This window comes from Heloderma suspectum, chromosome 5 (assembly GCF_057233095.1).
Source record: "Heloderma suspectum isolate Gila_16-S chromosome 5, 16-S_ref, whole genome shotgun sequence".
NCBI lineage: Eukaryota > Metazoa > Chordata > Lepidosauria > Squamata > Helodermatidae > Heloderma > Heloderma suspectum.
In genome coordinates, this window is record NC_139462.1 from 153,924,268 (window position 1) to 153,948,772 (window position 24,505).

At 42.4% G+C, this 24,505-nt stretch overlaps 1 protein-coding gene across 3 annotated transcripts in view; it reads left to right on the forward strand.

Moving 5' to 3' along the window:
• The window catches only part of ELMO1 (engulfment and cell motility 1), a 405,171-nt gene that overhangs the window by 143,696 nt on the left and 236,970 nt on the right, over window positions 1–24,505 (forward strand). For all 3 annotated transcript variants that reach the window (XM_084857863.1, XM_084857865.1, XM_084857864.1), the window contains 6 exons: window positions 3,036–3,135; window positions 3,545–3,696; window positions 4,994–5,072; window positions 6,663–6,713; window positions 8,874–8,996; window positions 10,482–10,613. In XM_084857863.1, the coding sequence (XP_084713989.1) occupies window positions 3,036–3,135; window positions 3,545–3,696; window positions 4,994–5,072; window positions 6,663–6,713; window positions 8,874–8,996; window positions 10,482–10,613 (637 nt within the window). The remainder of the gene's footprint in view (window positions 1–3,035; window positions 3,136–3,544; window positions 3,697–4,993; window positions 5,073–6,662; window positions 6,714–8,873; window positions 8,997–10,481; window positions 10,614–24,505) is intronic.

The window sequence follows — 24,505 nt, forward strand, 5'->3', positions numbered from 1 at the left end:
TGCTAGGTTGGCAGAAGCTGGTACTGAAGACGGGAGCTCACTCCGTCACACAGCACTCGGGTCGCAAACTGCTGACCTGCCGACCTTCCAGTCTGCAGTTCAGCGTCTTAACCACTAAGCCACCGCGGCCCTACCATTTAAGTCAGTAGCCATCCCCATATCTTGTGATAGCAGATTTCATACATTAATTATGCACTATGTGAAGAACTGATTTCCTCCTCTATATCTCTCCTTTTGGTCACCTGACTCTTATATAGGAGTTCTTCGTGTGTGAGGTGGTGCCGAATAATTCATAGAATCAGAGAATAATAGGGTTGGAAGGGGCCTATAAGACCACTGAGTCCAAACCCCCATTCAAGCAGAACCTTAAGAGTGCTTCATATCTAAAGCATGACCTGTGAATTTTGCACTTGAGTACAAACAGAAGCAGCGACAACAACAATAAAAACCTTGTTTGAGAGAGCTCTCTTTGGTTAGTTCCCCTGTAATGCCAAACCATGGTTTATCTGTCCTCAGACTTGTGAGGTCCCTCCTCTCCACTCCCTGACTTCCTGGTTCATGGCAAACCATAGTGTGCTAGGTTCAGATCTAATGGCTACTTCAAACCAGGGAGCCAGCAAGGAGGGAGAGAGCATGAGTCCAGGGGTGGCCAAACCATGGTTTGGTGTTGCAGCAAACCCACCAAGGGACTCCACTGCTCAGGATACCTAACTCCTCCCAATTGTACTTCAAAATGAAATTGTGGAGGGTGTCGTATTTGCTGCTGCATGTGAGGAGCAGCGAATGTGTGTTATTCCATGAATATATGGCAGGGTAGGGGAGCTGCAGCTGATCCCAGGTGCCTGGTACATGCACTTATGCAACGTAAGTGTTGCATGTAGATAGTACATTTTAAATTGCATTTGTTAAAAAAAATAAAAATGGAATACATGAAGCCACTCTCAGTACTTCAAGATATCAGGTGTCATTATAGAAGGGGCAGTTCCATGAATGTAAAAGGAACTTTGTCAAAATGTGATGAGCTACTGCTAACCCACTCTGGCATTTAAAAATGCAAGTAAAGGCTGTAAACAGATTTTGAATGTGCATAACTTGGTCCTTTATGACAGACTAGGAAGCCCACTAAGAAATAACTGTGGCTGCTAGGAAACTGGAATTCACTAATCCCAGGAAATTCTAGCATCCTGGACAGCTGATATGATGACACAATGGAGGTTGTCATGGCACTAATGCGTGGGCTTAGTTTATCCACCAGGACCACATCGAGTGAGCTTTTATCCTGACTGATCCTAAGGACTTATTTCTGACCAAGTGGCCTCTTGGGCTGAATTATCATGGTCTGGAGGTACCTGGTTAGTTTTTGAATTAAGTAGAATTGTAAGAGAAGGGTAGTTTTTACAATAGAGATCCATTAGTACAAGCTTATATCCTGATTTATATTAGATCTGCCAATTGGAAAATGGTTGCTTTTTTAACACAGATTCTTAGTGCAGTTTTATTCTCAAAACCTAGCAGTCTGCTCCTTACTAGTTGCAATAGCATATAGCTAGTGGTCAAATTATTGTAGCAGGTGGAGGATCTGTGGATGTAACATGCTTCATGCCTTAATTATGGTTCAGAGCTCATGTATTGCCCTCCCCCCTCTGGTATGAATCCCACCCTTCCTCTGCTAGATGTAGCCATGCTTAAGGCTTACATAAACACTGGCATTAAGCAGGGCGTTCTCTTTTACCATGATTACGAAGCCAGGATTTGATGTTCCATTTCCAAACTCTGGTTAACAGCTGACAGAGCGCTTCTCCCGGTATGAACCTATCCATACACTACAATCATCATCTGAGGCCCCCTTCCAAGCGCCTCCTCCCAAGGAGGTTCAGAGGATGGCAACAAGGGAGAGGGCCTTCTCACAGGCAGCTCCCTAATTATGGAACGTTGGCTCCCTAATTATGGAACGTTCTCCCCAGTGAGGTCTGTCTCTCACCAACATTGCCATCTTTCTGGTGCCAGCTTAAGACTTTACTCCCAGGCATTTGACGGCATATGAACATTTTTAATGGGTCCTGCGATTTGAATTATTTGTGCAAAATTGTTTTACAGTTTTGTATGTGTATGGTTTAATATTACATTTTATATTGTATTTTTAGGGTTTTAATCTTTGAAAATTGCCCAGAGAGCTTTAGCTATTGGGTATGAATTAATGAGGGGCCACGGTGGCTTAGTGGTTAAGATGCTGAACTGCAGACTGGAAGGTCGGCAGGTCAGCAGTTCGAGACCCGAGTGCTGCGTGATGGAGTGAGCTCCCGTCTTCAGTACCAGCTTCTGCCAACCTAGCAGTTCGAAAGCAAGAAATTGCAAGTAGATAAATAGGTACCGCCTCGGCGGGAAAGGTAACGGTGTTCCGTGCACCTCGGTGTTCAGTCATGCCGGCCACATGACCACGGAAGCGTCTTTGGACAGCGCTGGCTCTTCGGCTTAGAAACGGGGATGAGCACCGCACCCTAGAGTTGGACACGACTGGTTGGGGACACCTTTACCTTTTTATGAATTAATGAGCACTGTGTAGTATCAACCACAGTTAAGGCTGGTGCTGATGTAAGCCTGAAATGTGGTTAGGTCCAGTAGGCAGAATTCATGCTGGAGAAGGGCATAAGTGACCCTGTAGCCTGTCTCCATGTTTGGATGTGTATGTCCAAAAGCAGGACATGATTTAAACAACGATAGATCTATCAGTGGAAAGAGAAGCATTTGTTTCCTCTGTCTATCTTTTGCATGGGCAGGATGAAATCCTCATCAGCGATTTTTCTTGGGCATGATCTTTTTCTCGCAGAATGCAGACACATTTTATTCCAGGTGACAGGGCTTTGACTTCCACATGGAATCATTTTGATGCTTCTTTGCTGCATGGCCTTCATTTTATTCTGCTTCTGCCTCTTCTTGCATATCCTTGCTTTGTTGCTCCTTTCCCCGCCCTGAGCTTTTCACTTCTCTCCACATCGTCCCCCACCCATTACTGCTGTGGCTCATGTCTCTTCCAGCTTTGGAGATATGTTATCCTTCACGCTGACTGCATTTGTTGAGCTGATGGATCATGGAATTGTATCCTGGGACACTTTCTCTGTAGCGTTCATAAAAAAGGTATGTTTATATTAAGGGCCATGCTAGGTGAGATGGCATTGGCCACATTTATTTATATTAGCATCCAGATTGAAAGCCTGTAGGCAGGGTACTTTGTCTCTTGATATTTTGTAAAGTGCCTATTGGTGATGCAGATGTTGGCCTTTAACTATGGCTTCAGAAGTGAGGTGGGGGATTACGTGCTTCCTTGTCACATGCTGATTCCCCCTTCTACTGTTACCCATAGTTCAGTGTTACATACATGCTGATATTAATGTTTCAGACAAATGTGAGTGTGCTATTATCCCACCATTCTGACACCTAGGATTTATCATTTTGGGGAATTACTCCCACTAACTTTTTTATTTTGCTGGATCATTTCCTTCTCATCCAACCATTGTCTCATGTAAGAAACTTGATTTATTTACAGATAGCAAGTTATGTGAGCAAGTTTCCTACTGACATTGCTATACTGCAGCGCTCATTAGCCATCTTAGAGTCAATGGTGCTGAATAGCCACGATCTATACCAGAAGGTGGCACAAGAGATAACAATTGGCCAGTTAATCCCGCATCTTCAAGGGTGAGTAGCTTTTGATATTGTCTTGGTTTATTTATTTTAGTCTGAGAGTAACATTTAAGATAGAGTGGATATACATAATTTCTTTTTAAAAATGCCTCACAGATTAACGAAATCTCATTACACCCGATACCATCAGCCCAAGACCAAAGTTCTTACCAAACCTTAGCCAAAATACAGCCCTACCATGAGTAAAAGGCAGGGCTATGCCCAGAGAACTAGAAGCTGATGAATGAAGATCAGTGGCTGATGAGGAGCCCATCCTAGCTTATGCCGCCATTTCCTCCCTAGAGCAACTCACCTGGCGGTGCTGTATGATGCTCTCTTTTCTCTGAGTGTATCCAGTGACTGTATTCTCTGTGGAGCCACTCATTCTCCTGGTGTCTTTGTTCAGCCATGAATCTCACTACCTTGTCTTCAGCAAGTCACTTACCTCTCATTTTAAACTATCTCACAGGAATATTTTGTTCCTGAGGAAAACGTCTGCCACCTCATATATGGCCAGCATAGGCTTCAAAAAAGAATGAGAAACAAATATGATAGATGGAGGGAGCAATCCTATGGCTGCTAGTCAGCGCCTAGATGGCCACTGGATATGTGGGTTTCTGGGAACTGACCTTCCCCCCCTCCCGCACTGCCTCACAGGCAGCTCGGAATGGCCCCGTGCTCCACACTCAGAAGAGGAGTGCGGAGTGGCAAAAACGGGGCATTCCAGGGCAGGGAAGACAGAAATGCTGATACAACACATCCTATGTGTCTTCTGGCAGCTTCCTCCCCTGCTCCACCTTTCTGCAGCTAGACAGCTGAAATCGGCTGTCTAGCCACAAATGCAGGGTGGCTGAAGTGTGGAGGGGATGATCCCCTCCATGCTTCTCCTACCCTGCAATGGATAGGCAGTCGCCTCCAAGTTCAGAGGCAGCCGCCTATCCCCATAGGATTGCGGCACAAAACTGTTAAACTGACAACTTGCTTATTACAATCAAGGGTGCAATCCTATGCATGTTTAGACAGAAAAAAGGAATACAACTCTCCCAGCATTTCCCTGGCCAGCCATGACTTGCATAACTTTTTTCAGTCTAAACATGCAAAGGATTGCTCCCTAAGAATCTTTATATTAATTTTGAATGTAATTCTTTTAAAGTGTTGCCCGATTCCTGCCTCTCAAGTTATATTTGCAGTTTAATCTTCTCTTTTCTCTTCTGCAAAACAATAACAATAATGACAACAAAACCCCAAACATTTTATGATGCTTGACTTTCATATACTTTTCTCATTGTTTTACAATTATATTCTGATGCAGGGCAGATCAAGAAATACAAACGTACACCATTGCCGTAATAAATGCACTTTTCCTTAAAGCACCTGATGATCGGAGGCAGGTGAGCTGTTGCTGTTAATTGTTAGGGTTGTTATTTTTAAAATTACTAGGCAGGCCTTTCTGTGGTGGTCCTCTAGCATAGGTAATAAACAAGGGGATTCCATGGTACAAAAAAGACAAGAAGGACAGAAAGGAACAAGACAGATTAAGAGGGAACTTTTAAGATGGCATACATAGAGGTGTCACCTAGAAGGGCTTAATACTGAGTCCTGCAGTGCCATTGCTCCCTGTGTGAAGGGAAAGGTAGGCATGCACCCCATATATATATATATTTCCAAACTGAGTTTCATAGTTTGGGGATGAAAAAAATTGAACCTTATTCTTTTTGTTTGAGTTGGATTCATCCCTAGAACAGACCCATTTATATCAATGGGACTTGCATGCACCTGCTGACATATAGGGCTAAACGGGGTAGGGGGAGATGGGTGCTCACATAAACCGTGCCCCAATTGTCCCCGTGTGCCCAGCTTCTGTGTGCGTGAAGGACTGAAGTGGGCTCTAAACGTATGTTCAGCTGAATGTACTTACAGATCTCTTGTGATCGAAAACCCTGAAAGTCAGGGTTCGTGATCATGGGAGCTCTGTAAGCGCATTCATCTGAATGGACTTACAGAGCCTTTTTCTAACCGGCAGCCAGGCACATGGGGGGCAGAGCCTTACCAGGATTTCTGATTAATTTCAGTGGGTCTACTCTAAGGATGACCAAATCTGGATCCAACCTTTTCTTCTCATAATGGCCTTGTGTGAATTAGGTCAGTACCATTCCCATTTCACAGGCCTAAGGTCACTCACTGAAGTTCATCTGATGAGCAATGTCATCCCAGCTTCAAGTCCAGAATTCTTTCTGCTGGTTCTGTCCATTTGAATCTGTTATTTCTGTTGCTCATTCTCTCCAGCTGAACTAGGTGGGGATTGGGTGGCTGTCAGCTGTCCCAATGTGTCTGGATTTCAGCCAAACAGTGTATGTTTTGAGCAGTTGGAGCTTGAACCCTTTTTATATGAAAACTTACATTGGCAAAGTTGAGATGTTCCACCCTGCTGTAATTAATAAATTTATTCTGGCAAAGGTGTAGTATATTGGTATATTTCTGGCATATTTTTGATATATTTCTCTAAATTGTGTTTTAAACTTTCAGACCACCGTTCTTGTAAAACCTACAAAAAAAAAAATTAAGCCTGCACCAGGCACTGCTACCATTCTTTTTTCTGAACTCAGAGTGTCATCCCTTTTATATCTTGGCTTTAGAAACAAAATAGAAAATGGCACCTTACTAGTAGTTTTACCCTATTCAAATACTGCTGTTGTTCCTTAAAATGCAAAATGACTGGCAGCTCTGCAGTAAAATCACACTGAAGGTTACAAAGTGTCAAGTTCCTGCGCTTGGGAGCAATGAGATCCTAGCAATCCTTAGGAAGAGATCCAGTCTAGTCAATTTTTTTCCATGTTTTGTCATGCAAGTGAGCCATAGCAAGGTAAATGTTTTGTTCTGTAAAATAGGTTATAGTTTGCTTCTAATACTGTATCAATGCTGCCTTAGTAGATCATATACCCCCCAATTAAATTATTACTTCTTCTTTTTTCAAAATTTAGGAAATGGCAAATATTTTAGCACAGAAACAACTTCGGGGCATCATTTTGCAAGTGAGTACTTTTTCCTGCATCTGTTTTTCTGCAATTTGTGCTAAACACACCTTGTTTCCTGCATTTGTTTTTCCAATTTGTGCTAAAGTAGCAGTTACATGCTAATCTTGCAGTATCAAAATTGAACCAATTTGTGTTTCTCTACTCAGTATTTTAAAGTAACTGTGATTGCATTGCATCATAAGCAGGAATTTGGGCTAGTGCAGCCTACACAATTTGTGAGTCGACAAGCCAGACTCAGCTCACCAGTGGTCCTAGGCAACCCCTTTGTTTCTGCTGTCCCAGGCAGGCAGGCAGGCAGCAAGAACTGGTGGTTTTATTGATCTGGAGGGCTGATACATGTGGCTGGTGTGTTTGGTTTGATGGGTCACATGTTGTATAGCCTGTTCTAGAGAATGGAGAGGATGGATGGGAATGAAGGGAGGAGCAAAGCAATTATATTAGGAAAGGGATCACTAGAAAAGGAAGATGGACAATTGCTTACATGAAACTCCAAAGTGTTTAATTTATTTACAATAAAGACTTCTATGCCTTGTCCAAGTTTGGTCATGGAGGATCATAGAGGGGCTATTGCATGTTTCAGAAAATAAACTCTCTTCCCTCTCTGCCCCTCCTCCAAATTGAGAAGGACTAAAATATTGTTGAGCTTGAAAACTCATTTCTATCATTTGTCTTGTATCCTCAGAATTATCCTACATTAATAGGATAATTTAAGTCATTTGTCAAGGCTGCATCCTAATGATGTTGCAATGAACTCTGGGATATGTATTCCCTTTACACAAGGTCAGCTGGAATTTGCCCTGTGCTTAGGCTGAATTTACATGATCATTTGGGACAAAAAACCATCACCATGAAGTAATTTGTTTCTCATTGTTCTCTCATAGTGAAGCTTACCCTTGGATCCCCTTCTTGCTTGCCTAAATGTAAACATTGCTTAGAACTGCCTTCTCCAACCTTGCCTCCTCCAGAGGTGTTGGGCTGTAATTCTCATCAACCCCAACCAGCCCAGCCAGTCATCCTGCCTGGAGATGATGGCAGTTGTGGTCAAGCTGCCAGGTTGGGCAAGGCTGCCCTAGATGAACAATAGAAATCTCACATTTTCCAGGAGATCCTTGTCCAAAATATTTGTGTAAATTGTTGTTTGCTTTGGAGCACTTTGAACTTGGCCATCCAGCAAAGTGGACTTGACATAATTTAATGGTACTAGAACTTGCTCTGTGGTATGAACATGTTAAAAATATTTCCATCAAACATGAAAGTGCATTGTGTGTTTAGGGGAGTTTAACTTTTAAACAACTTTGCATATGCAGAATGAGATGACACCTATAGATCCAGTTTGCATGATCAAAGAACCCATGGTTTGTTAACCATGGGTTGATTGTGAACATGCGGGAGAGAGTGTGTGCACTCTCCTGACTGCTCGCCCACTTTCACTTTGCTAAACAACCCAGGAACATTATTCTCCATGATGTCTGGACCCAGAACTCTGGGTTGTTGAGGGAAAAACAACCCAGAGTTTTGACCCATGGTTTGTTCTTGGAAATATCTGGGTTGTTTCTCTCTCAACAACCCAGAGTTCCAAGTTTGGACATCACGGAGAACAACCCAGGAACATTCCTGTGTTGTTTAGCAAAGCAAAAATGGGCAAGCAGTCAGGAGCCAGCATCCAATGCTCACTCCTGCGCTTGCCAAACTGGGTCTGTAAGAGGGTTGTGGGACAGTCAGATTTTTATGCCCTTGCAGCAACAGACCTTGGAACATTCATTACATGAGAAGCATGGATAGATATACTCTACAGCTTTGACAGCCATTCATTTTTTTTTAAGCACACATTTTTCACAGGCCAAGAGCAAAACAGAAGTGACTTTTCAACTTTCACCTTGTATTCATCAACACGATCATATGCATACAAATATATGACAGAGTAGTAGTTAAGCTGCATTAATACCAGGACTTCTAACAAATGGCACCAGTTAAAAACAAAAGCACATATTCCAGCCTTAGCACATTTCTAGCTCTAATGTGCCCTTTTTCACCATCCACCAATAATCATGTACCATTCCTTAAATTTCCACAAAGAAGAATGGAGTGAATCACTGGCAAAATGCACGCAGGTGGATGATCTACTGATTTTGTTCTTGCTGCTGCTGTTGTTTTCAGCATGTTATCAGAGCTCAGAGGGCCATCAATAATGAAATGGCACATCAGCTTTATGTTCTGCAAGTGCTCACCTTTAATCTACTGGAAGACAGAATGATGACCAAAATGGATCCTCAAGATCAGGTAAGCAAAACAGTGCAGTGCTACCTTTATTCTGTAGAGATAGGCAAAACATTTCAATTGGATTGGAAACTTCTTTTATACATGAAGGATAAATAGTGCGCAAGATTTTTGAGGCCATGAAGGAAAGAATAGCATGTAGTTCCTATACACCTCTAATCAGAGTTAGGCATCCTTTGCTTCCTCCCCAGTTGTGCCTCCTCTGAGGGCAGGAAATACATTTCTGCTGCAAAATCTAATGGTTTCTGATCTAAAGCTGGGCCTGGATGAGAGACTGTCGGGGAAACATATGTAAGCTTTTCAACTCCTTGGAGGGAGACCAGGGTATACATATAAAAATAAATAACAAAATATGTCAATTAATAGCCTCTACTTCAGTATGCACAAGTGCTTAGGATGCTAAAAAAAACAACCCACAACCAAACAAAAAACCTTGAAGCAATCTTACTTCATTTACCTTCTAAAATCAAGAGGACATTAGAGGGAAACAACTAGTAAATATGTCATGTCTCGTTGTCCTCATTTGTTCACTAAATCCATAATCTTATTTGACTGGTGGTACTGAAGTCCGTCAGCAATGTTTCATTATTACTGTCGACCTTTTTCAGTCACTCTTGTGCAGAAATAGAAAGGAGCTTCAAGTAAGGATCTTGTGAAGATAGCTTTTTAAAATATAGCATGTATAGGCAGTTTATAACGTTTTTATCAAAACTAAATCAGTTCTTGTATATTGGCATAACTTAGTGAAATACATTTATGTATTTTTCATTTTATTTGCAGAGGACGTAAATGGTTTTGTTTTACAGAGTATACCTAATTACAGTCTTGCATGAATCACTCAGATTTCTGCTACTGTTCCATCCTTGCAATGTGTGAGCTCTAATTAAACTGACACATATCATCTGTGCTGTATCAGATGCTGCCTGTACCTCCCAGTTCTGCCAATTATAGGCTGTAACAGTGGTAGAGCATATGCTTTGCATCTCCAGGTAGAGCCTGCTTGAAACCTGGGAGAGCCACTGCCCTTCAGTGTAAACACTACTGAGCTAGATGGATCAGTGGTCTAACATGGTGTAAGGCAGTATCCAATCTTCCTATATTCCTAGCATGTGACATAGAAAAGTGGATTTCTGGTAGACCAGGCAAAACTAGTTTTTAAAGGAATTTAAAAGAAAAAAAGAAGTACTGACTGGGAGGGAAGAATTGAGGGCCATTCCAAATATATGTTATAGAATGGAAAAGAGATGTCAACAAATAGCAATATGCAGTTTCAGGAAATTTCTACAAGGAAATCATAATGTAAATTAGTACATAAAGTATTCTGAGTGCTGAAAAAGTATTGCATCACGTTTTCTTTTTTTTAAAAAAATTAACAGCTGTTTATCAAATTATATTCAATTAAAATAAGGACAGGTGCAGATGCTACTTTTATTCCAAATGGCTCTTTTAAAAACCTTTTACAGTGTATTTTTTAAAAAATTCCATCAGGCCCAGAGGGATATCATATTTGAACTTCGAAGAATTGCTTTTGATGCAGAATCTGAACCCAACAATAGTAGCGGCAATGTTGAAAAACGCAAATCCATGTATACCCGTGATTACAAAAAGCTTGGGTTTATCGTGAGTATTCTTGCTTAATTCTAGTATCTTTGTAACTTCTTTGTTATGATGCCTATAAGTTGTTCCACAGATGAGTAGAGTCATGCTCATTTCATATGTTTGGATGTTTATCTTATTTTGGCTAAATTTGTACACGCCTGTTGGTTATCATGTGCATAAGGATATGCAAAACCTGCCCCTTTATATCCTTGGAGTTTTCCAGATCAAGGTCTTGAATATCTGTGGAAATTTCACAAAGTGTTTTCACGCATCTTTGTGTTTTCACGCATCTTTGACTTTCGGAGCTGCAGACATGAATTGGATATACATCAGAATGTGCATTCAAATGCAGAAGTTGTCCATAGCCTTCAATGCGATGTGCACCAGAATGCACATCCTCAGTCTTTAAACCCCGACACAACTAGCTTGCAGAAGGGAGGCAGTTACCCTCCAATAACTTCTTTTATTCTCAATGGAAAGTAAACTGGATATAATCAGGTGAAAGTGGGTTCAGGATAACTGTCCATACCAACAGAACTACAATAAGTTGGATTCAGATTTATGCTGCATCAACTGTGCTGACAGAAGACTTCCCCATCCCCTCCTTCCCACAGCAGCCCCTCCAGCTCCCTGAAAATGCTACACAGAGAGTTGGGAGACCCTGCTGAATGGGTGAACTGTGGTATGTGTGTGTGTGGGGGGATCCTCAAAATCAGATAAGAGGGTCCTTCCACAAGTGGAGCCCTTCTTCTCAAGTAAGGCAGATTCTGGATCCAACCCAACATCTGTGTTGAAAATCAAATCTGCATGGTTACTGCAGCATAACTAGTTCAGCACCACAAAGGCTACGTTTTGTTTCTTTTCATTACATTTCAGTGTTTGTACCCTGCTTTTCCTTCCAAAAGGGAGCCCAAAGCAGCTAACAATAACAAAGCAAAACAAATATGATAGTCTGAAAAACCAAAGCAATCAGTATTTAAAATTATGGGTTGCATTCAAAGTTATGCTAGCAGAAAAATTACAAGAGTTGCCCTTGTTCTGCTAGTGGAACAGCACAACCACTAGCAGAATAACTACCACAACTAGCCTAAGCTGCACCTGTCAGGGTTGGATCTGAGCCCATAGAGTCCCAAAGCAGCTCTGATTCTGAGGAAGAGATACAATCTGTGGGAGAGGAACCCGCTCGCTTTTCAGAGGCGCAGCTGGAGGGAGAGCCCCTCCCCCGCTCACATTCCTGGGAGCGATAGTGACCCTGGCATGGAGAGGGAGGGACAACTTTAGCTTCTAGATGCGAGGTGCAGGTGCAGAGACAAGCAAGAGGTTGTGAGCGCTGAGAGGAGGCACTCAGCCCAGTTGGCGCAACGACAATAGCTGTGCCCCGATGCCCCATGGGAAAGGGGGGGACTGTCCCCTCCTATTCCTTAAGTTCAGAGTTGTCGCGCTTAGGGATGGCGGAGAATTTCTCCCCGAATCTTCGGGGGGCCGAGTGCCAACGCATTCGGCCCCCCGAAATCAGCAGTGAAATTCTCCGCCCCCCCTGCCCCCCCCGGGACGGGACTTAACTTTGGTGAATGCCCCTCCCGGTGGTGGGTCCCGGCGGCGGTTCGGCGCAGGCGGGGGCGGTGGCCGGTCTCCCGACCGGCTGCCGCCACCGCCATTGCAAAAAAAAAAAAACTAAAGTAAAAAAAAAACAAAACCCCCGTGATAGAAAAATAGAAACTCTATTTTTAGAGTTTCTACAAGTGGTAGACGTTTCATGCTAGCAGAATGACTGAATTGGATACAACACTATATAAGAATAAAAATATTATAATAATCAATGTCATTGGAATTCAATCCTTACTGAAAAATTAACGAGTTAATAAAATTTTAAAATCATGAACATTAGATCCATATATTCTTACAACACCAGCATCCCAATACATAAGCAGCTTGTAATAAGCAGACCAGAGCAGGTAAAACACCCATTAATATGATAACTGCATAGGTAACAAAGAGCCACTACGTCCCCCCAAAAGTTCATGTCAAACCTGTCCTCTCAGCCCTGTTCTGGCGGGACTAGTGCCTGTGAGTCAAGCTGAAATCTGATAGGGGAAGCAGGGCCAGTCCACCAACCCTGCTGAAAGTCTACTGAATTTTTTCCTCTTCTTTTTCCACCCCTTTTTCCTTCTGTGTCGTGTCTTTTTAGATTGTAAGCCTGTGGGCAGGCTCATTTTACTGTAAGCATGTAAGCCATTCCGGGAGCCTTTTTGGCTGAGGAGCAGGATAAAAGTGCTTCAAACAAACAAACAAACTTTCCCTAAGGAATTAGAAGCCATCATTTTCATGAACCTGATAAAGGCTCGTAGTTGAAACAGACTTCATAGTAGGCTGTTTATAGCATCTATGACATTTGAGATTTATATATATTTAAGAATCGATATGTTTTCAGCCTTTTACTATAGTACAATATAGGTGCTATTTGTATATAATCGGGTCTCTTTATTTGCTGTGTTGTTCATTGTGATGAGACTCTCATTGTGTGTATTTTTATAACTATATCCAAGAGTGCTGTAGCTACGTATTGTACTAATTCCTTCCTTACCCCGATCTTAAGATATTTTATTTATAGTTGTTTTGCCCCACTCGTCAGCCCCCCCAAAAAAGGGGGAAAGAGAGCAGCTTACAAAGATCTGCCCCTGCTCTTAGACTTACCATCTAAAAACACGAGCTTGGGAAAGAAGTGGGGAAAAGCAAACCCAGGCAGTCATTCTTAGTTACAAAATTTGTATAATGACCAGGTAGAATGGAAACAGTTCAAGGAGAGGAGGAGACAAAAGTTGCTTGTTTCTGAGCTGAGCCAACGGAGTGGCCCTGCTTCTCTTCAGTCCCTCTGCTGCAGTCTGATGGAATGGCTGTTGCCAGGTGAAAGTTGAGGGAGAGGAAAATCCTGGTGGAGCTGCCTTCTCAGCAGAGCTGATGGAGTGGCCTGCTTCTCTTCTCTCCTTCTACTGCAGCCTGATGGAATATTGGATATTGGAAGTGATCCATCTTGTTTCTCCAGCTAAGACTGTAATGCTAACATATTAGGTTCTGGTAGTGCTAAGATGATTGCAGTATTAATGAAAATAACTTTATTGAGCTTGAATCGTTCCACCAAGAATATCCTAGCTTCCCTTATCCCCTGAAGTGATGACTGAGGCGTCTCTTTCTAGTTTCAGCTTTGGAAAGAGCTGCCCTTTGTAGTTAAAATAGTTACCAGGCTCTTTGAATGCTCTAGTATCAAAATTAGTAAAACTAGAATACAATCAAAATGTTGTCTACTTTTCATTAAAAGGATATTACTTAGTGTAATGACTTCTGTAACCAAACTAGTTCACGTCTTCTGAAATAACCATTTAGCCATCACTGATTAACTGTATCTACAGGCATGGAGGACCCGAAGGAAAAGGTACAATCAGCGTGATTTGTAAGGAAGCCAGAACTATTTGTATGGAGCAGATTAGTTGCAGTTAATTAAGCAGTAAATTGGGGACAGGCTTTAAAAAAGGAGAATTTCAGCAAGACATGTGGGGCAGTCACTGTGCCTGGCAGGAATATTTAATCAGAAGCTGGATTCCAGGTCCCATAACTGTCTCAAATCATTAATTTAAACAAGGTTTCTATAGCCCCTTGGGTCCTCTATTTTGGACATCTGGTGTCGCTAGTAACAGTTGTTCATTAAACAAAATGTTGAGACATTCTGGCCTAGAACAGTAGAAATAAACCAGAGATTTGTGCATGTGGGCAACTCACTTACTCATTCTTTTCCCAATACAATTAAGAGGCAGTACTTCTATATAACAAAAAGAATGACCACTAATTATTGGCAGTAGAATGTCAGTTGAGGGCAGCAGGCACTTGAGGGCTTAGAAAATCAAACTAAAGCAGACTGATGTGAAATGTTGTTTTGGTTGCCTTTTGTACAGATTTCCTGTGATCTTCATCATCATCAAGTTACAAATGTTTAATAAACAACACAGAAGTCATTCAGACAATGTATTGATCCAGTCAACATTCCTCACAATAAGACTAATACACGAATTAATGTGCAGAAGTAAAATTCAACATTATCACTTAATTTACAGAGGCAAAATCCAAAAGTATAGTTCAGGTATCTCTATTCATAACCCCTCCCCCTGATTACTCTAATTAAAAAATATTTTAGCCCATATCCTCATTGCTCTCAGCAAATATTTAGCTGCAATTTCTGTAACAGACCCTTTTGTATTAGAGAGAAAAAGAACATAGTATTCATATGATCTTCTAGGATACAAAGAGATTAATGGATTAATTAATTTACTACAGAAATCTCTGTAAAAATTACAGAAAAACATGGCTTACTGTTTCTGTTTCTTCTGAACCACAAGGACATAATCTGCTGGAATAAAATATTCCCCTGAATCATCCATCCAAGAGAACTGAAGGTATCACATTAAACATGCAAGGATGAACACCCCCTTATATTTTGAAATACTTAAATTAAAAGTATGGCTTGAACACTTTTTACACAAACTAAGCTACAGTCCTGGGCACATTCACTGTGGAGCAAGCCCCATTGAACACAGTGGAACCTTGAAGTAAACAATGCATGGGATTACACTGTAAGGGAGTTCTCCATATACATACAGTGCATTCTGCTGTTGACTCCCTGAATGACGATTTTGACATTTAAACTGTGTGTGCAGCTGGCCATTCCTTTGAAGAAAAAGAAGGGGTAAGAGCTTGCAAGTTCCTATCTCCTAGTCTGGGGACATTCCTGGGCTGCTTATTTATGCTCAGTCCACACACAGAGACAAATGCCTAAGAATTCGGTGCAAGTAAGACCCTGCTGGTCGAGTGCTTACAAGTATATGCACTGGCCTGAAGGCCCGCAGCCATTCCCCACCAATGGATCTACTAAGACTGTGGCTTCCTGTTTCATACTCCAGATCCAGCAAGTGGGATGGACATATCTTCAGCCCTGTCTCCCCTTTCCACCCGCTGATTCTCGGATGAAAAGGTGTGCTTGGTGCAGAGGCAGTCTCAGGGCAGCTTTGGGAATTTTGAAATAGTGCTGCTAGCCAGAGGTCCAGACACTTCTGTATTTGCATGCTGAGTCAGACAGAGAATTTTCAAATTTCCCCCTAACATGAGATGTGCAACTTCCTGCATGTCTTAATAGAGGGAAAAGAAGACTGAAAGTTCCTCTTTGGATATTGCAGAGAAATACAGCCAGCTGAATGTGGATATCACAGCACAGTACAGCCATCTGACTTTGCTTCTTTGGACCTTCTGAAGCCATCCTTAGTTGGATGGCTTAATGAAATGGAGAAATAAGCTATGTTTCTTTTAAAGATTTATTATAGCAGTCACAGTTTAGTCCACATTTTGTGTTAAACATTCTGGATGTTCTTTTCATTTTATTATGATTGTGAAAATATTTTCAACAGTCCATGATGGCCTGTCTAATTTACAACATTTTATCTCCAATGAAATCAAGGTGACGTACTTCCAAGTAAATCTGCGAAGGGATTGTGTAGTTTTATACTGCTTTATTTATATTGTCTGCCTTGGGTTTGAGGAAAGGATCTGGAGAAGGGAGGTATTGCATCCATTCCCCAGTCTTAAAAGTGGCTTTTCTCATGTGCAGTAGGAGAAGGTTTGGAGTTTAAAGATCAACTCTCCCACTGTGTAGACAAGTAGGACAGTGTAAATGAGCACATGCTCAGATCCAGCAATTACTCTCAGTGCAGAGAGAGCTGTGCTCATGCATGGTGCCTCAGGCTGTCCATGCAGTAATGATACTATTAGTATTATTAGTATTAATAATAATGTTCCTATTACTATTATGCCAGAAGTTTTCTACTGTTGTAAATATTAAAAACCAACACAGTTCCTGCCTGCAAGCTTACAATCTGACAGACATAATACAGTAGGAAAAAGGGATGGGGAGGGAACAGGAAAACAGGCAAACTCAAGCATTTGTTGTTGTTCAGTCGTTCAGTCGTGTCTGACTCTTCGTGACCCCATGGACCATAGCACGCCAGACCTTCCTGTCCTGCGTTCTCTCCCGGAGCGTGCTCAAGTCCATATTCATTGCATCGGTGATGCTATCTAGCCATCTCATCCTCTGCCGTCCCCTTCTCCTTTTGCCTTCAGTCTTTCCCACCATCAGGGTCTTTTCCAGAGAGTTTTCTCTTCGCATTAGGTGGCCAAAATATTTGAGCTTCAGCTTCATATCTGTCCTTCCAATGAGCACTCAGGGTTGATTTCCTTTAGTATGGACTGGTTTGACCTCCTTGCAGTCCAGGAGACTCGTAAGAGTCTTGTCCGGCGCTCAGCCTTCCTTATAGTCCAGCTCTCACAGCCATACGTTACTACTGGGAAAACCATAGCTTTGATTATACGGACCTTTGTCGGCAAGGTGATGTCCCTGGTTCTTACTATGCTGTCTAAGTTTGCCATAGCTTTCCTCCCAAGGAGCAAGCGTCTTTTAATTTCATGGCTACAGTCACCGTCTGCGGTGATCTTGGAGCCCAAGAAAATACAATCTGTCACTGCTTCCATTTCTTCCCCTTCCATATGCCAGGAAGTGATGGCGCCAGATGCCATGATCCTCGTTTTTTTAATGTTGAGTTTCAAACCAGCTTTTGCACTCCCGTCTTTCACCCTCAACAAGAGGCTCTTTAGATCCTCTTTGCTTTTTGCCATTAGGGTGGTATCATCTGCGTATCTGAGGTTGTTGATAATTCTCCCGGCAATCTTAATTCCGACCTGTGATTCATCCAACCCGGCGTTTCTCATGATGTACTCTGCATATAAGTTAAATAAGCAGGGCGACAATATGCAGCCTTGTCATACTCCTTTCCCAATTTTGAACCAGTCGGTCATTCCATGTCTGGTTCTTACTGTTGCTTCTTGACCCTCGTACAGGTTTCTCAGGAGACAGGTAAGGTGGTCTGGTACTCCCATCTCTTTCAGAATTTGCCAGAGTTTGTTGTGATTCACACAATTGACGGCTTTAGCGTAGTCAATGAAGCAGAAATAGACGTTTTTCTGGAATTCTCTTGCTTTCTCCATGATCCAGCGAAAGTTGGCGATTTGATCTCTAGTTCCTCTGCTTCTTCAAAACCCAGCTTGTACTTCCGGTAGTTCTCGGTTCACATACTGCTGAAGCCTAGCTTGTAGGATTTTGAGCATCACCTTGCTGTCATGTGAAATGAGCGCAATTGTACGGTAGTTTGAACACTCTTTGGCATTGCCCTTCTTTGGAATTGGAATGTAAACTGACCTTTTCCAGTCTTGTGGCCACTGTTGAGTGTTCCAAATTTGTTGGCATATTGAGTGCAGCACTTTAACAGCATCATCTTTAGGATTTTAAATAGCTCAGCTGGAAGACTGTCATCTCCACTAGCTTTGTTGTTAGTAATGCTTCCTAAGGCCCACTTGATTTCACTCTCTAGGATGTCAGCTCAAGTTCACTGACCACACTATCACGGCTATCAGGGACATTCAGATCTTTCCTGTATAGTTCTTCTGTGTATTCTTGCCACCTCTTCTTCATCTCATCTGCTTCTGTTAGGTCCCTGCCTTCTTTGTCCTTTATCATGCCCGTCTTTGCACAAAACGTTCCCTTGAGATCTCCGATTTTCTTGAAGAGATCTCTAGTCTTTCCCATTCTGTTGTTTTCCTCAATTTCTTTGCATTGTTCATTTAAGAAGGCCTTCTTGTCTCTCCTTGCTATTCTCTGGAACTCTGCATTCAGTTGGATATATCTTCCCCTTTCTCCCTTGCTCTTCGCTTCCCTTCTTTCCTCAGCTACTTGTAAAGCCTCATCAGACAGCCACTTTGCTTTCTTACATTTCTTTTTCTTTGGGATAAATTTAGTTGCTGCCTCCTGAACAATGTTATGGACCTCCGTCCATAGTTCCTCAGGCACTCTGTCTATCAGGTTTAATCTCTTAAATCTATTCGTCACCTCCACTGTATATTCATAAGGGATATGATTTCGGTCATAGCTGAATGGTTTAGTGGTTTTCCCTACGTTCTTCAATTTCAGCCGCAATTTTGCAAGAAGCAGCTCATGATCTGAGCCACAGTCAGCTCCGGGTCTTGTGGATTGGCCACTGATGGAGACAGTTCTGAGAGAGGAGCCAAATACAATAGGTCCCACCTGAGCCAAAAGAGTAGGTTGTGCTATTTCACTTCTCTCATTCATATCTCTCTCTCCCCCCCTCCCTCCCTCCCCCCCTCCCTCCCTCCCCCCCCCCTCTCTATGTATCACATATATTTTTTAGAGAGGTGCTTCGGCGAAAACAGATTTCTTTCTTTTTTCATGTGGTTCAACTTAAAAATAGCTTAACTGTCACTTTTAGGAAGAAATAGCGAGCGTCCAACTTCAGCCTTCTTAAACAAACTCTGTTTCACACAGTTTAAAACTGCCCCCAAAAAGAGTCCAAATGAAAACGTCTGTGGTTTTAGTGCTAAATTTGGAATCTAGGAAAAATACAGTTGATCAATTTCACAGCTTGAATTCTTTGATACAATTTTGATCCTGAGATATGTGGGATCATGACTAGAGTGTGGAGGGGTACATGTTCTTTTGTTAACATAGTGGTATGCTAAGTTTCAAAGTGACATTTAATAAGTTCAACGGAGTCAGATCTGTTTTGGGGAGGCCTGTTGCCCTTTAACCAAAGGAAGCTGAGGTCTGGAAATGGTAAAGAGTAGAGGCGGCTTATTGCATTCCTACATTTTAAAACGTATATGAGAATGTGTATCTAGGGTGGGGGAAGCTAGTGTAAACATATCCGTAATAGACAACTGGTCTAACGCTTTTAGTTTATGTATGCATTTTTAATAGGGAGTCTGGTTCAGTTGAGTATACACCGTTGGTTTAATGCAGAAGTGGGCAATTTGTGGCCCTCCAGATGTTTTGGCCTATTACTCCCATGATCCCTCACCTGGCTAGGGCTGATGGGGGCTGTAGGCCAAAACATCTCGAGGGCCACAAGTTGCCCATCTCTGGTTTGAAATGTAAGTATTTGGTTTATTCTTTGTGGGTACCACTAGAGGTCAGCAACTTACCAGCAGAGCAACAATAAAGGGTTCACATGCTGTTGGCTGCACAGCAGTCGATCAAGCACAAGTACATCCTGATGTTTGACCCTGTTGTTCATTGCAAATTGTCACTCTTGTGTGGGAACCTCACACTGGTAGTTGTCTGGTGTGAAAAATGCCTTTTATTTACAATGAAATGACAGGTAAGAGCGTTTTCCTGTGTGCTGGGAAGGAAGGAATAACAGCATGGTAGATGTTACAGCAATAAAAATGGTTGCTCCTTAGTCTCCTCTCAACTGCTTCCTTTTCTTCTATGAAGCATTCTAATTGTAAGTGTAAAATCAGTCTCCTGCCATCCACACCTATCATCAAGGTTTTATTTCTCCTGCCAAAAGCACCTACTATTTGCTTTTCTGTGTATCAGGTAACCCCTGATTTGTCAGTTAATACTGGTGGGGCTCTAATAGGGATGTACAGATTTTGTTAAATCCTTTCCATCTATGTTTCATGGATTGTCAGGTGTCTTTCATTCTGTTGTCCAGTCATAAACAGAATCAGATTTTTAAAACCAGAATTTCATCGATTTTCACTAATTCGCATTTGTGCAAGTTTGCACTTGCGCTAATGTAGATTAGCATTAATGTGCAGATTAGCGCTAATGTGCAAATTAGCCCAAATCCACCCACCCCCCAGTGAAAAAGCAGTCCACAGGTCCTAGAAATCTGCATGACTTGTAAAAAGCCAGTCAGCTGCAGAATGCAGAAGTTGGATTCATAGAAGTCTGAACACATTTGAATCCATTGTGGATTTTTTGACATCCCTAGGGTCTGACAAAGTGAGTTTGTCTGGAGAAACATGTTTGAGGATGGTGGAAGTTAAGAGGTCAGGAGTAAAGGGGGAGAGTTTTGTCATGTACTCTTTTTTCCTTCTGCAGTTTGGGATGGGGGAGAAATTCATTTCGTTCAGTTTAATATGAACTGACCTAATTCCCACTTCCCAAACTAATACCTGGATGCAATTATCCTTCATTTTTTGCACATCTCCAAATTTTGCAATACAGTTTTCCAATCAGAATTTGTGTGCAGAAATGGGTTAATCAGGAGAAATTGCATACAAAAAGGACATATATTAGGGAAAAGTTCTTGCAAAAATGCACAGATCAGGGAATATTGTATTCAAAAATGCATCCGAAATTTCGTGTACAGATGTTCATGTGGACTTAAAAAAAACATTTGCAAGCTGATACAGAAATAGGAGAGAATCAACTTATGCTTGAAAATATGCTAACGTTATAGAAAGTGAAACAGATTTGTCCATCTTTATATGAAATCAGACCCCCACCCTGGCTGTCCACTGTTTTGTCTGTCAAGTTAAGACACTTTTATGGCCTAGGGCTTAAAAACAGTTGCAACAAAAGATTGATTGTGCGTAAAATTGGAAGGGGAAATTTTACTGAATAAATACATAGGTAAATATTATTCCCAGGAAACACCGGAAGAAGGGACAGCTGGCTAATTCAAGACTTCTACCCTACAGTTTCTATCTGGATTTAAATACCTGTTTGGCTTTAGATTGTAAACTCCTCAGAGCAGGGACTTGTCTATTCCTGTTTATGTTATTTTAGGGTGTCACGTGTACTGGTGGCATTGTGTAAATCATATAATAATCTAGTGACAAAATGGCAGGCTTATTGTTGCTTTCATTTGATGCTATTTTAGAGTTACTTCCTACATGTTTATCTCATTCTTCCTTCAAGAAACTCAGAGCAGTCTACAGGCCTCCCTACCCCTGCCCCATATGTTATCCTCTTGACAAGTTTGTGATGGAGTCAGGGAGAGAGAATGTAACTGGCTCAACATCATCCTGTGAGTTTAATTCCTGAGTGGAAATTTAAGCCTGGGTTTCCCTGGCCAAAGTCCCACAATCTAGCCCTGCCTTCCCCAACCTGATGCCCTTTAGATGTGTTGGACTACAACTCCCATCATTCTCAGCCAGGAGTTCAACACATCTGGAGAACACCAGGTTGGGGAAGGCTTATCTATCTTCTATACCACATTGGCTATCCAGTAGTCCAAATTTAATTTAATCTCCGATATAAATAATGGTCATGAGCTTAATGTTCTACAATACAAGATGTGACTTTGAAAGGTCCAAGAACTGTGATATCTTTGCCATTGACTGCACTAGAGCATTCATAGGTGGAACTCTGTCACATAGGTGGACCTCTATCATGTGAATGACTGAGACAGATCTGCTGTCTTTTTTGTGGACTGCTGTAATCAGGGATGTTTGTGTTATGTGCAGCAAAAATTAAAAATGTTATACTTGGGCAACCCAAATTCTTTATCAGGAAAAGTTGAATCTTATAATCTTGTAACTATGCAAATGGGAAAGAAATGTGTTATTTCTCTTATTTTGCCTGATTCATTCTTCATTTTTTATTCTACTTTTGTTAATCATGGGACAGGACAAGGGTTTTTGCAGGGCCATGAAAGCCCACCTCTCATCAGTGGGAATTTTGTTCACCCACCTCTCTGGCTTCTGAGATTCCAGGAGGCATTGCTCATATGCTTTGCTTTCAGGCATATCTCCACCTTCATGATGTCTAGAAAGTGGATTTATTATGATTTTAAATAAAAGCTGACACTCACAGGAAGTTGAATTCTGTGCCAAATACCAGAATCGGTGTTTTTTCTGTGTTCCTGTAGAATTGCAGGTTATACATACACCTGGCCCCTTCATGGATCACTGCCTTGTTGTGGCGAAGGGGCTTGCATAACTCAGTGAAGCCGTAAGCTATGCCACCCAAGATGGACAGGTCATGGTGGAGAGTTCTGACAAAATGTGGTCCACTGGAGAAGGAAATGGCAGCCCACTCCAGTATTCTTGCCAAGAAAACCCCATGGAACGTATCACAAGGCTAAAAGAGATGACGCTGGAAGATGAGCCCTTCAGGTCGGAAGGTGTCCAATATACTACTGGGGAAGAGCAGAGGCATTTTCCAAGTAGCGCCAGAAAGAGTGAAGCAGCTGGGCCAAAGCCGAAAGGACACTCAGCTGTGGATGTGTCTGGTGGTGAAAAGAAAATCCGATGCTGTAAAGAACAATATTGTTTAGGAACCTGGAATGTAAGATCAATGAATCAAGATAAGCTGGAGGTAGTCAAACATGAGATGGCAAGATTGAACATCGACATCTTGGGAATCAGCAAACTAAAATGGACAAGCATGGGTGAATTTCATTCAGGTGACCATCATATCTACTACTGTGGGCAAGAATCCCTTAGAAGAAATGGAGTAGCACTCATAGTCAACAAAAGGGTGGGAAAAGCAGTACTGGGGTACAATCTTAAAAACGATAGAATGATCTCCATATGAATCCAAGGCAAACTGTTCAACATCACAGTAATTCAAGTCTATGCCCCAACCACTGATGACGAAGAAGCTGAAGTTGATCGGTTCTATGAAGACCTACAACACCTTGTAGAACTAACACCAAAAGAAGATGTCCTCTTCATCATAGGGGATTGGAATGCTAAAGCAGGAAATCAAGAAATCACCAGGATAACAGGCAGGCATGGCCTTGGTGTACAAAATGAAGCAGGACAAAGGCTAATAGAGTTTTGCCAAGAGAACACGCTGATCATAGCAAACACTCTTTTCCAACAGCACAAGAGGTGACTCTACACTAGGGATGGCGGAGAATTTCTCCATGAATCTCCGGGAGGCCGAATGCCAACGTATTCGCCGCCCCCGAAATTGCTGGAGAAATTCTCCGCCCTCCTGCCCCCCCCGGAATGGGACTTTCCTTTGGCGAATGTCCCTGGCACTGGCGGCTCCCGGCAGCGGTTCGGCGGCGGTGGCCGGTCTTCCGACCAGCTGCCACCGCCGCCATTTCCCAGTTAAAACAACAACAACAACAAACGTGATAGGCTACGTAAAGATTTACGTAGCCTATCACGGCTAAATTTTCCAAAAACACTGTGATAGGCTACGTAAATCCTTACGTAGCCTATCATGGCTGACTTTGGGGGGGGGAAGCGCGTACGCAAATGGTGGTGCCCATGGGCGCCGCCATTTGCGTTCCTTATTTGGGCACGTGTAGTCTACGTAAAGATTTACGTAGACTACGGCGAAAATATTTTAATTATTTAAATATTATATTAAATATTTAAATTATTTTCGCTGTAGTCTACGTAAATCTTTACGTAGACTACATGTGCCCAAATAAGGAACGCAAATGGCGGCGCCCATGGGCGCCGCCATTTGCGTACGCGCTTCCCCCCCCCAAAGTCAGCCGTGATAGGCTACGTAAGGATTTACGTAGCCTATCACGCGGCTGACTGCAGGGACGCAAACGGCGGCGGCTATGGCCGCCGCCATTTGCATCCCGGCCGGCCAGCAGGATTCGCGGCTGAAGGGACAGGGCGCCTCCCCCCCGCCAGAATTTCGGCCAGAGGGACGGGGCGCCTCCCCCCCGGCCAGAATTTCGGCCGGAGGGATGGGGTGCCTCCCCACCAGCCAGAATTTCGGCGGGGAGGAACGGAGCACCTCCCCCCCACCGCGAAGCAAGCTGCGGGACCAGGTAAGTGACTTTCGTCCATCCCTACTCTACAAATGGACATCACCAGATTGTCAATATCGAAATCAGATTGATTATGTCCTTTGCAGCCAAAGATGGAGAAGTTCTATACAGTCAGTAAAAACAAGACCTGGAGCTAACTGTGATTCAGGTCATGAGCTTCTTGTTGCAAAATTTCAGCTTAAATTGAAGAACGTAGGGAAAACCACTAAACCATTCCGGTATGACCGAAATCATATCCCTTATGAATATACAGTGGAGGTGACGAATAGA